Source organism: Moschus berezovskii, chromosome 11 (genome assembly GCF_049115385.1).
Source record: "Moschus berezovskii isolate FMDL1 chromosome 11, NW_MosBer_1.0, whole genome shotgun sequence".
Classification (NCBI taxonomy): domain Eukaryota; kingdom Metazoa; phylum Chordata; class Mammalia; order Artiodactyla; family Moschidae; genus Moschus; species Moschus berezovskii.
Window position 1 is genome coordinate 2,568,907 of NC_142470.1, and position 16,810 is coordinate 2,585,716.

General features: G+C 62.4%; 1 protein-coding gene across 8 annotated transcripts in view; it reads right to left on the reverse strand.

The window, feature by feature from the left end:
• ADAMTSL2 (ADAMTS like 2) overlaps positions 1-16,810 on the reverse strand; it is a 45,809-nt gene that overhangs the window by 19,102 nt on the left and 9,897 nt on the right. For 4 of the 8 annotated variants that reach the window (XM_055399087.2, XM_055399089.2, XM_055399086.2 and 1 more), the window contains 8 exons: positions 13,459-13,549; positions 12,753-12,895; positions 11,798-11,873; positions 10,649-10,751; positions 9,922-10,067; positions 9,665-9,788; positions 6,210-6,290; positions 3,789-3,964 (listed from right to left, as the gene is read on the reverse strand). In XM_055399087.2, coding sequence (XP_055255062.2) covers positions 3,789-3,964; positions 6,210-6,290; positions 9,665-9,788; positions 9,922-10,067; positions 10,649-10,751; positions 11,798-11,873; positions 12,753-12,895; positions 13,459-13,549 — 940 coding nt within the window. Of the gene's footprint in view, positions 1-3,788; positions 3,965-6,209; positions 6,291-9,664; positions 9,789-9,921; positions 10,068-10,648; positions 10,752-11,797; positions 11,874-12,752; positions 12,896-13,458; positions 13,550-15,100; positions 16,543-16,810 lie in introns of those variants that run through there. The other 4 variants (XM_055399091.2, XM_055399092.2, XM_055399090.2 and 1 more) reach the window with 4 other exon arrangements.

The window sequence follows — 16,810 nt, forward strand, 5'->3', positions numbered from 1 at the left end:
GGCTGGAGAAAAGATACGGGTCTATGGAGAAAGACAGCGAAATGCTAGGGTGATGTCACCGCCTAACCTGCAACCTAGGGTGGAGCCAGAGGGCCTCCTTGGTGTTGCCCCGAGACGCACACATCCCCCGGCAGGACTAGAAAGTGTACCAGAGGCCAGAGAACCAGGCTGGCTTCCCCACCTCAGCAAGAGCCCGACCTGGGGAAGACTTGGAGCCTGGGGATCTGAGTGAATCTGCTTGAAAATTTTGAAATCTCAGATGCCCCTGAATCTCGGGGCCTGGAAAGTGGTCGTTTCACCCTTGTGACAGCCAGCCCCCAGCTCTTGCCGGAAGATGGTCCAGAGATCTCTGCCTTCAAAACCCCGCCAGCCTCCCTCAGGGCCGTGCCCACCTCCTCCCTGGACCACCCGGCTGGGGGCTCGCGTTCAGATCCCTTTTCACCTGCTCAGGGCAGACATGGGGCTGCTCAGGGGAGAAGGGGCAATCCGTGACAGGCCTGCGGGACCAGCCGCCGGGGGCAGCAGAATCTGAGGCTTTGTGAGGCGGGGAGTCTCCCAGGGGAGCCCTCCTTCAGTCACACTGGCAAGAACCCTGGGAGGAGGTGCGGCCCACACTGAGGGAACCACCCTCGCTGGGACCATCGCAGCAGATGACAAAAGAGTGAGCCTCCAGGCGACTCTTTTCTGTAGGTTCGCCTGGAGGACACGCCGTCCGCCGCAGTGAAAGGAAGCGTGGTGGCCAAGAGTCACCAGCGTCACTCAGGGGGACACCCGGAAGGCTGGTGTTGGGTGTCCTCAGGAGCCAGGGCTGGTGACAAGAGGTGCTGTTGGGTCTGCTCTCCGGGATAGTCAGAGCAAGGGGCTCAAGCACCGCGATGAGCGAGAAGGTTGACACCGAAGCCAGGGACAGCTCTGGACTCAGCACATGGAACGAAGGGCACCCTGGGGACAGACGCGCGGGCCCAGAAAGGTGCTTCTCCATCCGTCCGATCAGAAGAAATCGAGGGTGGGTACGCGCGAGGCAGAGGCAGCTGCCACATGGAGGTTCCCGCCCCTGTTCTATTTCCTGAACCACTTTTTAGACCCAGAATCCCCTGAAGGATGGAACAGCCAAGTCCCCAGGAAGAAGGCTCCCCCAGTTCTTCCCCACAAAAACTCACAGCTATTTACTTGGTGAACTGCTCAGTGGGGAAACAGGTAGACACCGTGGGACCTGGGTCCACGTGGTCCTCGCTGACCAGGGGCCCAAAGCATTGTTATTGCCTCCCGTTACTGTAAGAACACGTGCATGGCAGGTAATGGCCCCAAGATGACCCTGCTCTGATCCAGAGTCCGTCCGCTGGATCCAAGGCTCCCCCAGCCCCCAAACGCATAACTGGGAGTTGGCAGAACTCTCATGTTGGCTCCCTGAACTGGGAGGGAGTAGCTATACCATAGCTGGGAAGCCTGTGAACCTGAGTCCCAACGTCATCCAAGAGGTTAAATCAGAAACCACATTGCATCCTTGGGGAAAACACAGAGATCGGTGCTGCTCAAAGACCTCAAGGATGCTCGGGTGCTGACCCCATCAGAGCCCCATTAATTCAACAGTTTGACCCCAAGGAAGCGAGACAGAGCCGGGAGGGTGATGGTGGACTGCCGCAAACGCAGCCCAGCAGCAGCCTCAGCTGAAGCTCTGGGGCCGACATGGCACCTTTTCTAGAGCAGATTGACGCACCCTCTATCTGACCATGTGTGGCCATCCATCTGGCACATCCTCGTCTGCCCCTTCGGGAAGGAGGAGCAGAGGGGATCTGTTCCACGTGTTTGTGGCTCTGCCCCAGGGCCCCCTGACTCACCCACTCCCTGTCACAACACAGGACAAAGGGGTCTGGGCCAGCCCACTGTACATGACCTTGGTCCTCTAGGCTGACAACATCACGTTTATCAGATGAGCGGGAAGGGGCACCGGAGGCCTTGGTAAAACACAGGTACTCCAAATGCTCGGAGATTAACCCCTAGGAAGATTGGCCCCAAGTTAGTGAAAAATCTCCACAGTCCAGTCGTCAAGGGCAGGAAAGGACCTCTCCTTGAAAATAAAGGGAAGATGATCATATCTCATACTCCCCCATCGTGAAGAATTTTGGACACAACATATTCCATGTCTGGGAATACCGGTCCAGTCCATACACTGAGGATTTGAGCGGTGTCCTGAGGGGAAAGTGCTCTTCAGGAGATCCAGGTTGTGGTACAAACATCCTGCCTCCTGGCCCATAGTACCCAGCATCCCTTGCAGTAACAGAGGAGTCTGCGGTGGAGAGAAATAGACTGCAGAGTTCCTGCCAACCTTAGCTGAGAAAATGATAACGTAGGCCCCAGCGTTCTAGAGAAAGGTAATACCACCCGAAATAAATAGATGTTCTTTGGGAAAAGCTCCTGGTAGGCTATGAGGCCCTTTGACCACAGGACATCAAGTGACAAGAGCTGAACAACAACACAAGGCCCCTCAGCTCCGTTAAGTTCCAGTGTTGGGAGGGCCCAGGAGCAGTCCAGGGCTCGAGGGACCGAAAGCTGGTCAGCAAGTGACCCAACTGCCATCATCCACGACTCTTGCGCCAGCACCCTCTCTCAGCTCACGGCTATGGCTGCATAGGATACCCTTCTGATGAAGTCAGAGAGGAGGGCAATGGCCAAACTTGACACAAAATCAGGTCAGCTTGGTCTGGGGGTGCAAGCTGAAAATGAGCTCTGCTCCAGAGTGACCCTGAAAAGTTGCTGTGAAAGAAAACCCTCCCAGCGAGCTTCAGGCAGTGCATGTAAGGTGGTCACACAATTTGTAAGGAAGGCAGGGTAGCCCTAGGTAAGAATAAATGCTGACTCATGGACAGTGCAATTGGCGTGGCTGGTTGGTCAGCTGCCTGGATGGAAAAGATTTTAAGATAGGGGAGGAGGTGGTCGGGAGAAGGCACACGTGGGTGGATCCAGGGAAGAGGGTCTCTGGTTCATCGGTTAACCCCCTCGGGGAAGCCCCCGCCCCGGGAGGGCCCGAGACAACCGGGCAAGAGACAGAGGGGTTTGCAGCTGACACGGGCCCGGCTCCAGCACCAGGCAGGCGGGTGGGCTCTGTTCCCGCCACACCCCTCAGTGTCCACGAAGGCCGGCAGGCCTCCAGGAGCCTCAGAACCACCTCTTAACATCCCCTGATGTTACTGACAGTCCCTCTACATTTCCAGAGCCGGGGCATGAGGCGGCCGTGGCCTTCATCTCTGGACAGGAGCCTTGGGGAGAGTCCTGGCAAGCTGGGCCCAACAGGCTGCACTCTCCTGCCCTCTGCTCGTGCCCCCGGCCCACCCCCAGCAGCCGTGAGCATCCCGGGGCCAGCGTCGGGGGGATGGCTGTGACAAGCTCTGCCATGTCCTCGGCAGTGAGGGTCCATGCGGTCGGGAGTAGGGAACTCCATGGGGGGCTCAAACCCCTAACTGTGGAGCAGGGTGGGGTCCTGCACCCCCGCACCCCAACCAGCCTTCTGCCCTCATCTCCCCACGCGGGTCCTGGGGGCTCCTGCTGTGTGCACCCTCCAGGGAAGCTGACCTAGAAGCGGGGAAGGAGAGGGCAGGGAGGGCCACAGGTGAGAGGGTAAGTGAGCAGGCGCTCTGTGAGCAAGCGAACAGGCCAAAGAGTTCATGAGTCCCTGGGAGGCCAGTGAAGGAACGAAAGTCTGAGTGAGGGCTGGGATGAGGGCGTGAATCAGCAAGTGATCGGGGAGCAAAGGAACCACCCCAAGCGGGCAGGGTCGGCGGCCCACGCACCATGACGTTCAGGCCCTGGTTGGTGGGCCCCTGCGCCACGATGTACTCAATGCCTGTCTCGTACACATCCATGGGCCGCCGGTACTTGACCACGGTGCCGGCGATGTTGAAGTTCTTGGGGCTGTCCACCTTGAAGTTGCCATTGAAGAAGAAGTAGCCGGCTTCATCTGCAAGAGCTGAAAGTGCACAGCTGCCCAGTCACATGTGCCGGGGGTGGGGGGTGGGGGACAGAGGGGGCTGAAGGGCCAGGAGGAGTGGGACCCCACGCTTGAGCTCTCTGGTTAGCTTGGCCCTGTGACCCTCCCCAAACCCCCAAGGCCAGGAACCTCCACGTGGTGTGGGAGTGGCAGTTTCCGTCTGCCACAGCATGTGGCCCTGGCCGGGGAGACGTGAGTCCTCAATCCTAACCAGCCTAAAATAAACAAGGGCTTGTCTAGACAACCCAAGGATGACTGGCCCGGGGCCCACTTGGTCCTGCCATTCTGGTGGCCTCAGAAGGGCCCGGGACTGCAGAGCGATGAGGAGCTTCAGGACCGAGCAGCCAGGTCCAGACACACGCTGGACCACAGGTGTCACCCAGGCTGGTGCCAGGCCACCCAGCCTGGCTCTGCTACAGATCCCCCGTGAGCTGGGGGGGACTCGCCACTCTCAGCTTCCCGCCCCGATGGGGCCCATGCAGAGAGACACTGCAGCCCTGTCCCAGAGTCCCCCACAGGCCCTACCAGACCACCCCAAGCTGACTGGCCCAGTGCTCTTGCTGGGAGCGTGACACTCTGCCAGGCTGGGAGACCTGGCTGCCCCTTCTCCCAGGCAGGGCTCCCAGTCAGCCTCTCTCTGAGGCTGGGTGTGGGGGACACTTGGAACTGAGGACCTCGGAAAGACGTCTGCTCCCTGAACTGGAATCCCCCCCAACACCCCCAGCAACAGGCTGGAACATCTGCCCAGAGCCGGGCGGCTGGCCCTCCCCGGGGGCCTCGGGGCTGGCGGGGGTGGGGGGCTCCACCTCAGGGACAGCGTCTCTTCCAGAGGGTGTCCCTAGAGCCCGTTCCAGGAACTGGCCTGAAAGCGGGGAAGAGCTTAGCTTCCAAAGCTCCTGATGCAACACGCATGGCAGAGCCCGGCAGTTAATTTATTATCAGACAGACTCAGCAAGCAGCCTCCACCCACTGGACGAGCACCCTCCGTGCAGGACCATCAAAAGTAACGGGGACGAGAGCGTGGGCTGGGCGAGCAGACCCACGGGGTTAAATCCCCGGCCCGCGTCCAAACCCCGCTTCCTGACAGTAATGACCTTCCTTCCTGCGGCTTCCCCGGTGCTCCGGGCCGCCCTCGGTATTTCCACGCGTCTGTTTCAAGAATGATGTCTTTGCAGCCAGCTCTGGGAACACGGTGTTTCCTGGCCTCACCGCCCTCCCCCGCGGGCCACAGAGCAACCGGCCTGGCAGAGGCCGGGCTCCTGCTCAGGTCCGGAGCTGGGGCCTGGAGCCTGCAGACCTGCCGGGTCAGCGGCTGGCGCTCAGGGGCCCAGACACTGGGGCTGACAGCCTGTGCAGGGTTCAACCCGGGGACCTTCTGCAAACACCCTACCCCCATGCCAGCACCCCCCAGGAAGAGTGGCTGCACCCCACCAGCCCTGGCCCCCGAGAAGATGTCTCAAGAGGCAGGGAGGTGCATCAGGCTTTGGGGACAGCTTGCCTGCCTGGGTCCCTGGCCTTCCTGGCAGAGATCAGCTCCCAGTTGTCAATACCTGCCCTCCTCGGCCAGAAAGGGCTCCCCAGGGGTATAAACAAATTGCATGGTCCCACCAACCTCCAGCCACACAAGGAGCCCTTCCAGACATTGTCACCCAGGTGGGCCTCCCTGCCTCGGCCACCAAGCAACTTACTCCAGAATCCTCAAGTCAGAGACCCCAGCGGAATCCAGCTTCCCCCCAGAATGGCCAGTGGCCAGAACATCAACTCCGGGCCCCAGATGGAAGCTTGCATGCCACCCCTGCTTCTTGTCACTGCTGGCTTCCGACTGGCCGCCCACTGCCGTCTCTCTCTGCCTCAGCATTCTAACCCCCAAACTGTCAGTCCTCAGACCCTGGGGCAGGACAGGGGCCAGAGACGCCGCCTCCAGCACCTCCAGTTTTCTGCTGTGCCTGGCCCCCGGGGAGGGGCACTCACTACCCGAGCCACAGCCCCCTCTGGTGTCAAGCTGCCCTGAGTGTGGGGTCTTTCCACACCTGGGATGAGGTCAGCCTCATGACGACCCCCCACCCCCACCCCCTGCATAGACAGTTATACCCAGGCAGAGCTGTGGCTTCCGGGGCCACCCCTCTCCTGCAAGGTCAAGTGCCCCCTGTCCACCCACAACCCACACATTTCACCCCGTGTAAATCTGCAAGACCCGAGAGCCGCCTGGGCCCCACATACACACCCAGCACGTCCGCAGACTTCTTCCGCTCCACGATCTGGATGTCTCGGGCGCCAGCCGGGATGTGGGTCACCAGAGAGTAACCTGGGGGAGGGGACAGCAGTGAGCGGCGGGTCGGCCGTGACCAGCGCCTCTCAAGAGGAAAGGCAGCTCTGGATGGCGGACACCACCCTCTTGCACTCCCGGTGGGCTAGAGGCAATGTCTCAGGGCAGCCCTGTCCCCACCCAAGAGCTGTACCCAGGCCCCCAAGGGGCGAGTGCATGGCACTGTGGGAACCACCTGTGAGGCTGGAGAGCTGACCGGCCGCCCTGGCATGGCCTGAGCGGTACCGGATTCCAAGACACTGTCCTATCGAAGCCTTGGGTGCCGCTCCTGAGTACCTGCCCTGTTCCTTCCAAGGGACGCCACAGGCCGCGGGTGTCCTAGATTGGCCAGAGTCAAACGTCCTCTGCCGCTATCACCAAGGTGGCCCTCGGCAAGGTGCTGGAGCCTTGGGCCTCCGCGTTCTCATCCACACACAGGGATGACGGCCCCCACACTTGGTGACAAAGGAGATTCTGGGTAGCTCAGAGTCTGGCCCTGAGGATGCTCTCACGACTATTATTTTAAAAACCTACACTGTCATAACATCACATTGATTTCACCGGCTTGCTACGTTACAAATGTGGGTAAGGAAGTGCGCAGCCCCGGCTCGGGGCCTGTCATCGAAGGCCCTAGCAAGCGAGGAGGCAGCCACGGAGATTCCCGCAGAGCCCCCTACAAAGGGACCAAGGGCCTTGGGGGCAGGAGTCTGAGGAAGGGACAGTGCTGCCAGAAAGTGGTAGAGGGTTCGCTGGGGAGAAGGAGGGGAGATTTTTAAAGCCTTAAGAATGAAAAGCCTTCCAGGAGAAGATGGTGAGAAGGCTCTGGAATCAGGTTTGCTGGGGCCAACCCTCAGGTCACCCGAGGAATGTGTGGGCCCACCTGGCAGATGAGACGCTTCTACAGGCTGCTCCCCTTTGCAGGTACCTGAAGACCCTGAGCTTGTCCTTCCAGCCAGCAGGGTGCCCCTAAATGCTTAACCACCGGCTCTCTTGGTGGGAGGGCAGGTGCTGTGACCTGCAGTACCGGCCGATTTCCGGGGTGCAAACCCTTCCTGTCACAGTGGCTGATTTCAAGCTGCCAACCGGTGTCACTGGGCGCAGGGTTGAGGAAAGGGACACAGGCATCCACCTGCTGCCCCAGTACTTCCAGCCAACAGACGCAACAATAATTCCAGAGGCAAAGCGACTGGGAAGTGAGGACAGTGCTTGTTCAGTCGCTCAGTCGTGTCCGACTCTCCGCGACCCCATGAGTCACAGCACTCCAGGCCTCCCTGTCCATCACCAACCCCCGGAGTTCACTCAAACTCATGGCCATCAAGTCAGTGACACCATCCAACCCTCTCATCCTCTGTCATCTCCTTCTCCTCCTGCCCCCAATCCCTCCCAGCATCAGGGTCTTTCCCAATGAGTCAGCTCTTCGCATCAGGTGGCCAAAGTATTGGAGTTTCAGCTTCAGCATCAGTCCTTCCAATGAACACTCAGGACTGATCTCCTTTAGAATGGACTGGTTGGATCTCCTTGCAGCCCAAGGTACTCTCAAGAGTCTTCTCCAACACCACAGTTCAAAAGCATAAATTCTTCGGCGATCAGCTTTCTTTATAGTCCAACTCCCACATCCATACATGACCACGGGAAAAACCATAGCTTTGACTAGATGGACGTTTGTCGGTAAAGTAATGTCTCTGCTTTTGAATATGCTGTCTAGGTTGGTCATAACTTTCCTTCCAAGGAGTAAGCGTCTTTTAATTTCATGGCTGCAGTCACCATCTGCAGTAGTTTTGGAGCCCAGAAAAATAAAGTCAGCCACTGTTTCCACTGTTTCCCCATCTATTTGCCATGAAGTGATGGGACCAGATGCCATGATCTTAGTTTACGTATACTTATTTTTAAATTAGCAACCAGCTCACGAGATTCTTCCCCGTGGTTACCATGCACACATCTACCAGGGGACTATGTGAGTCAGTGCCCGGGACCTCAGACCCAGGAACGAGCTGTCTGGGTTCAGACCCAGCTCTGCCTCTTTCGACTGTGCGACCTTAGCCTCTCTGGAACATGACAGCAGGGGAGTCCCCGCCCAGAGGAGACGCCGTGAGGTGGGAGCAAGTCAGGCTTGCTGCACGTGGCTCCGTGCACAGAAGGCACTCGGGAAACTTGGGCGGGACAGGTTCCGTGTCAGCCCCCAGACCCCCAAGCTGAGAGCTCCGTGCAGGCATGGGTCACTGTGCCCTGTGGCTCCTGGCACCCAGGCGGTGCTCAGAAGGAGACGCCTTGCCTGGACGCTGCCTCTGCCGTGTCCATACCCCGGGACCTGGCAGAAGGTCCTGCAGGCAGGTGTGTGCAAGCAAGGGAGGAAGCACACGATGTCTTTGCCCACGCTCCTTCCAGAGTGAGCCCTGCAAAGAAAGTGGCCTCTGCCCACTGTACCTGTCAAGCACTATTCAGAGCCCTGTCCAGCTGGGCCTCCGCTAAGACACCCCTCCTTTTCTTACTGTGACCATCCTCAGTCAGTGTGTTCATCCCTGGGTCCCACGTCCAAGCTCTAACACTAACCCCAAAATTATCCACCTACTCCACCTCCAGGAGAGGTGCAGTCCCAACAGCCAGGTCTTCAGGGGCTCTCCAGGGGTTGGTTCCAGTCCAGATGTGCCTGGCCTCTGTGGGGGACTTCAAGTAAGCATTTCCCACCCTGCGCCTCAGTTTCCCCATCTGCTAAATGGGTTTCTAGCTGCCCTGCCTCTCCCAATCCAGAGGCTGTGATAACCCAGTTTAATCCCACAGCATTAACCGAGACCCAAGAATGCCTCCAGTTTAACCCTGAGTATTATAAGTGACATCCCTCCGAAAGCGTCAAGTCCCAGCACATGCACGGACTCCCTGTCAGCCCAGCCCCCAGCGCTCAGAGCTGGACGCTCCTATGAGGACGCTGACAAGCCGCGGCCTGGGAAAGAGAGGGGCCGGCTCTGCACTGGGTCGGCCGGGGACAGTGGGACCCAGCGTGTCCCTTCAGCCCTGGAGACTTGGGTCTGAGAGCTCAGGCCCCAGAATCCACGTGCCCAGGCCCCACCCTCAGGTCTGGACTGAACGCGTCCAGCGGGAGGACTGAATGCGTGCCTCAGTTTCCCCTGTTACGAGTGGGGCTAATACCTCCCCACAGGCTGTGCTGAGTTGGAGGTGGTCCCCCAGCCCCTTGCACACCAGGGCACCTGGGGTCCAGGGGTGCAAACGCAGAGCTGCTCTTAGTGCTGCCCCCAAGGGGGTCCTTCCAGAGCTGCTGGGCCAGCCCCACCAGGCTGGGCGGAGGACCGGGGTGGGCCAGGAGGGGAAGGGCCCTGCGCGGTCACACAGGGCTGGGCCCGGGCGCCGGGGGCTCTTACCCAGGTGGGCATTCCCTTTGCGATAGTTGCCCGTCACGTGGGTGCAGCTGCTCCCGTCGCCCTGGCAGACGCCACACTTGTCCAGCGTGTGGGTGGAGAAGAGCACCCCGTCACAGCCGATGGGCTGCAGGGAGGGAGGGGAGAGGCTGCTGGGAGGGCGCCGAGGCGAGACCCCGGGGCCGCCACCGCCTGGGGGGACGGGGTGGGCGGCGGGCGCGAGGGGACCGGTGGGTGCTTGTGCTACAGTGTTGAACAACCTCACATTTTCCAGACACGCAGACCCCTCGCAGGTCGGCGAGCTTGCAGGACGTGCCGTCGCGGGCGGGCACCATGAGCTGCCGCTGGCCGTCCGCGGTGGTGCAGTGCAGGTCGCACGGCTTGCTGGAGATGTGCACGTAGTCGTCTGCAGGGAGAGGGGGCCTCAGGGCGCTGCGGAGCCAGAGTCGGGGAGGTCTCCCGCCCCACCCTGACAGAGACAGCCCTCTGTCCGCGGCACAGATGGGGACGCTGAGGCCTGGAGAGTGCAGGGGCCGTTGCCCAGGGCCTCAGTGGTAGAAACGGGGACCGAGATGCACATAATCTGGCCCAGATGGGCTCTCAGAGTCCAGCCTCCGCTGCCCTGGGAGTGGTGGGCAGCATCCCCTCTGCAGGAGGTCTGAGCTGACGTGGCGGCCCTGCGCTGCCAGGCCTGGGGACCCTGCACCTCCTCTGTGAGCAGAAGCCAAGTCCTTACACTGTTGCCTGAACTACTGGGGACCTTCGACAAGACTCCCCTGCTCCAGGCCTGCTTCCCCACCTGCCCACCCACTGGACAAGGGCGCTCCCTCCCGTGGTCCCAGGGCGGACTCTTCCGGGGCGGGCCCTGCTGGGCGGCCCAGGCCTGCTTCCCCACCTGCCCACCCACTGGACAAGGGCGCTCCCTCCCGTGGCCCCGGGGCGGACTCTTCCGGGGCGGGCCCCGCTGGGCGGCCCAGGGCCGCGTACCCGGATAGAGGGGCTTCCACTGGTGCGTGCGCCCGTTGTACACGCGGGAGTTGAAGGAGGTGCACTGCTCCTCGCGGAAGCTCCTCCCGTCCGGCGGACACTCCTGGGAAGCAAGAGACAGGGAGGGAGGCTCCGGGAGGAACTCGGCCCGACAAAGGCATTTTTGTCCAGGCTGAGCAGGAAGCGGCTGCAGCCGGCACGGCCGTGCCAGGGCCGAGGCCCGCAGGGTGGCCTCTCCTCCCTGCTCTCAATCTGTCGGGCTCCCTGGAAGGAGGGCGGGGGCGCCAGGCCTCCAGGCCCACGTGTGCTGGCCCTCCCGCTGCTGCGGGCTGGATCCCGTCACCCCCCGCCACTCTGGCCACCTCTCCCGCTGCCCATGGAGCTGCGGGGACACCAGTCTGGCCTGTGCTCACCCTGCCTCTTGGGACAGGGCCCATCTGGGTGTCTGCAGCCACAGCCACGGGGCCTGGGACACAGGCATTGACTGAATGGGCTTGACTTCGTGGAAGAAGAGCCCGAGGGGGCCAGAAGCCCAACTGGCCAAGTGTCCCTCCTGAGCTCGAGTCTGGAGAGCAGCTGACCCGCGAGGCCGACCCAGAAGCCAGGCTGCTCACTTCCGCCGACCCCCAACCCCCGACACGTACACACAGACACAAGGACACATGCGGTCATCTCTCTGCTCCCCCACTCCGCCCTGGGGGTGGGGTTCAGACTGGCTCGGGCCCCATCATCAAGAAATGCCTGGAGGCCAAGCCAGAGTGGTTGCCTCTGGCCAGCCCGGCCCAGCCACCTTGCTGCAGAGTGAGGTTAACAGAGAAGGCTCGGGGGCTGAGTGCATGGGCACGGAGGGGGCACGTGGGGGCTGCAGCTGGAATGGCTGCCTGTGATGTCAAGTCTCCCTGGGAGCATGGTTCACCCTGGGTGCAGGGGGGCACAGGCGGCCAGAGACCCCAAACACTGAGGTCACAAGAGAGCTCTACCAGCAGAAGCAGGTCCTTCCCACTCAGTGCCCACAGCCTGTGGCAGGCACCAGGGACTTGACTTGAGGCAGGGAGCGGGACAGAGTGTCCGGAGGGCTGGGGCCACCGGGAAACCGCCTGGACTCCTGCCTGGGATGGAGTGGAGGGGGTCCGGCCAGGTGGGCCTTACCTGTACTCTGCACAGCTGGTACCTCTTGGATGTGCCCGTGCAGGTCCGGTTCCCGGCACCCGTGACAGATGTTTTCCTGGAAGGAGGACCCGGGCTGTGAGCTCAGGTCAGGAGTGGCCGGCTGCCGTCCTGACCCTGCTCCCAGCCCTCCTCTGGATGGTGCCCCCAGCCCTGAGCCTCCGCGGGCTCCTCTGACCGAGGTCTCCTTCCACCCCACTCCATCCCCGCTGCTTCAGCAGAGCCCGCTTCTGTCACAGGCATCCCCACGGTTTCAGGAGGCTTCTTAGTCTCTTCCTGGAGGAGGGGCGAGGTCCCGTTCACGTCTGAGTCCTCAGCACACGGCGCAATGTCTTAGGCCACAGAATCAGCGATGGTAGAACAGCGTTCACCATGCACCCGGCCCTCTGCTAAAGTGCATGCACGCACGCACACACACACACACACACACACACACACACGGTCTCGCATTCTCAGAAATGTCAGGTGGGCTCGAGCATAATCTCCGCTCCACAAAGAGGAAACTGATATTCAGAGAGGTTAAATGACTTCCCCAAGGTCACACAGCTAGGAAGTTGCAGAGGCAAGATGTGAACACAGGTCTGGCCAGCGGTAACCACCGCACCGAAGGCTTACCCCATGATTATTCAACTCGGGTCTTCAGGAGAGAGAACCCAGGGTGGGCCTGACCACTCCCTGAAAGAGCCTTAGGCAGGGTCCCCTTTCCCCAGTGCCCCAGAGCAGGATGAACCGCAGGACACTCTTGCCTGGGACCCGACAGAAGCCATGTCCCCAAGGGAGGCCAGTAAAAAGACTGACCAGCTCAGCTGGCCTGTGCAGCCTCAACCTGAAGGCCGCGTTCAGCCCGAGCCCCCACCCAGCAGCGGCTGCCCGCCTCCCCGCCCCCCGCTGCAGTCCAGGCGGCCAGCCCCACGGGGCCCCGCGGTCACACCAGCACCTCTGCTGTAGGCAGTGCCGCTCCTGGGACGTCACCCCGGCCCCGCAGCTGCGGGAACACGCCGTCCACTTGGTCCACTCTCCCCACCAGTAGGCGGTGGCGTCGGGGCCCACCTCCAGGCTGTTGGACGTTGGGCTGTTGTCCTGGGTGAGAGGCCCCACGACGGTTAAAAGGAGGCTGGAGCACCTGGCCAGACAGGCCCGCCGACCCCGTGCCCTGGACGGGAGGACACAGCCCCCTGGGTGGGTTGCTCGAAGCCCTGGCTCAGACCTCCAGGGGGGTCTCCGAGGGACCTCCCAGGGAGCTGAGCGACTCAGGTGCTGCCTGATCTTGAAATCTGGAACCTTCTGGGGGCTTGATGGGATCCTGACGCCAAACCTAACCATCCTCTCTCGTTCCCAAGCGGCCAGGTTCTGCAGGACCCAAACCCACCTGTCCACACACTACGCCCCAGGGCTTTGCGCTGAAGGGGAGCACCCAGCCCCCACAGCCCCCAGCCTGCCAAACCGACAAGGACACCGGAGTGGCCAGAGCCCCCCACCCACCCACCTAGGGGCTGGCCTGACCAGCGTGTAAGGCGTGCTCCTGCGAGTGGAGGGGGCCCTGGAAAGTGGGTGTTCCAGGTGCCCCGGGCCCCTGCCCTGCATCTTGCCACACGGCTCTCAGCGTCAGCCCATCTGGGTGAGGGCCTGTGCTCCGCACTCACCGTGGTCCCCGTGGACGACGCGCTCCCAGTCACTAGGGCCATAGCCAGCAGGGGCCAGGCCCAGCATGAAGGCTGCCATCTGCCCTCCATCCTAGGAAGCAAGGCCACAGTCACTGGCAAGCCAGGCCCAGTTCCCCTTGTAGGCGGCCAGAGTCTGCTTTAGGGGAAAATCCCCCGGGGGCCCACCCAGTGAGGCCTGAGATTATCTGGGATCTGTTGGTAGTGGCTGCCTGCCAGCCCTGTTGGGTGGGCTCCGTGAGTGATTGGAGATGCCTGCCATGGGCTTGAGACCCTAGGGTGATGGCGTGCGTGCTAAGCCCATTCCACCGGATCTGAGGGCATCTGGGGACATGGGCCAAGCTTTGCCTCAGAATACCTGAGCTACTTGGAGGATGCCTGGGGAGAAACCCAGGGACACAGATAGGCCTGGGCTGCACCCCCTGGATGAAGGAGCTAAGGATCGGTCTATTACCTCAGCCGCTGCACCTGGCCCAAGCAAGAGCACCCTGGGATTTTTGTCTGCTCAGCACTTGCTGACCTACACGGGAGAACGATCCTTCCCACCAGCCATGTGGAGCTGCTGGAGCGGGTGTGGATGCGCAGACTCTGCCAGGCCCTCCCTGGACACAGCTGCTCCCTGCCTGGGAGGGACCCCAGGCTGCGCAGAACCCAGGCACTTCTGTCCCCTCCCTCCCAAGAGAAGACACGCAGCTTGCACCTCCAGGGCCTTGGTGTGAGGGTGGCCCAGGGCCACCCTGGGGCTGTCCCCTTCCCGAGAAGTCCAGCACCCCCAGCCCAAAACACGACTTGACCTCCCTGCTGTGGTTCAGTTGCTCAGTCGTGTCCGACTCTCGGAGACCCATGGACTGTAGCCTGCCAGGCTCCTCTGTTCATGGGATTTCCCAGGCAAGAATCCTGGCGTGGGTTGCCATTTCCTTCCCCAGGGGATCTTCCCGGACCCAGGATCGAACCCGAGTCTCCTGCACTGGCAGAAGGATCCTTTACTGCTGAACCACCAGGGAAGTCCACACTTGTCCTCCAGGGTTCATCTCCAGCCTCCTGGGCCCTCGGCCTCCCTTATCTGCCCCTGAGATAGGAGGAGCAACTGGGGGCCTGCAGTGACCTCTGGCCAGGGTTTGTCTCAGGTCCTGAGTGTCACTTTCAGTGGGTTGGAGGAGTTTCGGAAACCCCTAAGCCCATCCCCCTCTAGCCCAGAACCAGAGAGGGGAGCCAGTTTGCCCAAAGCCACACAGCCATATATGTGGCCAACTAGCCCCCAGACCCCAGAGCAAACAGAGACAAGTTCCAGGGAAAGAAGGGAGAAAGCACCCGCCACCCGATGCCTGCCAGCCCTGAAAACAGCTCCTCGTCTGCCCCCTCTCCTCCCCCACCAAACCCTCACCGCCTCGTGGGCTCAAGCACCTGCAAGTTTCCAGGAGCTATGCCAATGCCAGCCTCGCACCCCAAGAATGTCTCTCTGCCCCACATGGGGCAGCAGTCCACCCCGGAGTTCGGAGCTGAGACGTAGAGATCCGCAGCCCCCCGACTGCCTGCCTGCCTGCCCACCCGCCCGCCACTCGGGGGCTGCCCCTCCCCTGCAGGCCCCAACCTGCACCCCCACAGACCCCCTGCGAGTACAGACCCCCTGTCGGCAGTCCCATTGGCTCGTCTGTGGCCCCGGCTCCTGCCTGCAGGCTGAAGACAGGTGCTGAGCCGGCCGCACACTTGGTTTTCATTAAGGCTCCCAGACAGCCGTGGCTGCAGGCCAGGCCCGGCTCACGCGGGATCCAGCCCTCCCTGGGGTCCAAAAACAGCCACCACCGGCCAGCAGGAGAGGCTTGCCCTGCAAGCGAGGGCTTTGGGCTCGGGGAGGCTAGGAGCTGAGGAACCCCCACACCCCGCCCCGGGCCGGGCTCAGGGGGTCTGGACCCCTCCCCAGGAGTCCCTGCTCCTGTTATATAATGGCTCCCCGAGGGGCCAGGGGCTGACCTGCAGGCACTGGGGGCCGCACCTCCATCCTGGGCGGGTGGCCGTGGGAAGGGAAGCGAGACGGCGGGGAGGTGGCCTACCTGGCCGGGGCTCGGCAGGGTGTCCTCGCGGGGGAAGGGGCAGCAGCCGCGGGCAGGCGAGCCAGGTGCGTGGTGCAGGGGGAGGCTCGGACGCCGAGGGCCGCGGGCTGTGCCTCTCTCCTGTCTGCTCCCCCGCCCCCTGGCCGCCTCCCTCCTCCACTTCAAAGCGCACCCACGAGAGGGGGTTCCCAGGGAGGCGCAGCCCAGCGGCGGCCGGGCAGGCGGGCGCGGCGGCCTTTATAGCTGTCAGGCAGACGGGGAGGAACTCACACTTCCCACCAGGCTGCTCCCCCGCCCGCCGCCCCGCCGGCCGGCCCGGCGCACACTTTAACCCGCTCCGCGCCTCTGGAGCGCGGCCAGGCCGGCCCAGCTGCCTGCCGCCCGCCGCCGCCGCGAGCGGAGAGGCCGCCGGCCCGGGGCCACCACGCGGGACCGCGTGTCTGGGTGTCCAGACGGAGTGGCCGCTGGCCCGGGGTCACAGGGGAGCTCAGTGGGGAAGGTGGGGGGGCAGAACTGAGCCCCAAGCTCGGTCCGTTGGATGCCTTTCTCCCTCGGGGGGCGAGGGGTGGGGGTGCCGTCTCTGCCCCTCCCCAGAAAGGATCCTAGGTGTGTGAGACAGCCATCTGATGGCTGGAGCTTACAGATGGTGAGGCTGGGGTCGGGAGGGAACACCGGCCTCTGAGGTCACCCAGCCAGGCTTGGAGACATTTCTCCTGAGCAGCGGAGGGACTGACCGAGACCCAGCGCAGGCCCCAGCCAAGGGTCCTGGGACGGGACAGGAGGGCCCGCAGCCTGCAGACCAGACAGCTCGCATGGCCGGAGCCAGCGGCGGGGAGGAGCACAGAGCTTTACAGATGTTCACACCAGCTTGGCAGGGCACACGGCCTGGCTGGGCGTGAGCCAGCTGGGCAGCCCCTGGCAGGCCGGCGTGGGGCTCCAGCCTGCGTTCCTGCTGAGTCAGAGTGTGGAGCAGAGCACGGAGCCAGCAGCACGCACTCTGGCCGCAAACCCCCTCCCTCCCCGGCACCCAGGGGCACCCCAGACCCTGCAAGTTGCCGCGGAAGCAGGCCAGGCCCCTGCCCCACATACCAGGCCCTCCGGAGCCTAGAACACAGGGGCATCTTCACACACACTGGGGGTGGAAGGCGGGCAACCCCAGGCCACTCCAGACATCCCCCTGCCTCACAGTGGCGCCTGGAGAGCCCTCCCCCTCCTGCGTCCTCCCTGCCGGAAGGAACTGTGGCGAGCTTCTCCAGGCCAAGAACCATTCCACCCCTGGGGAG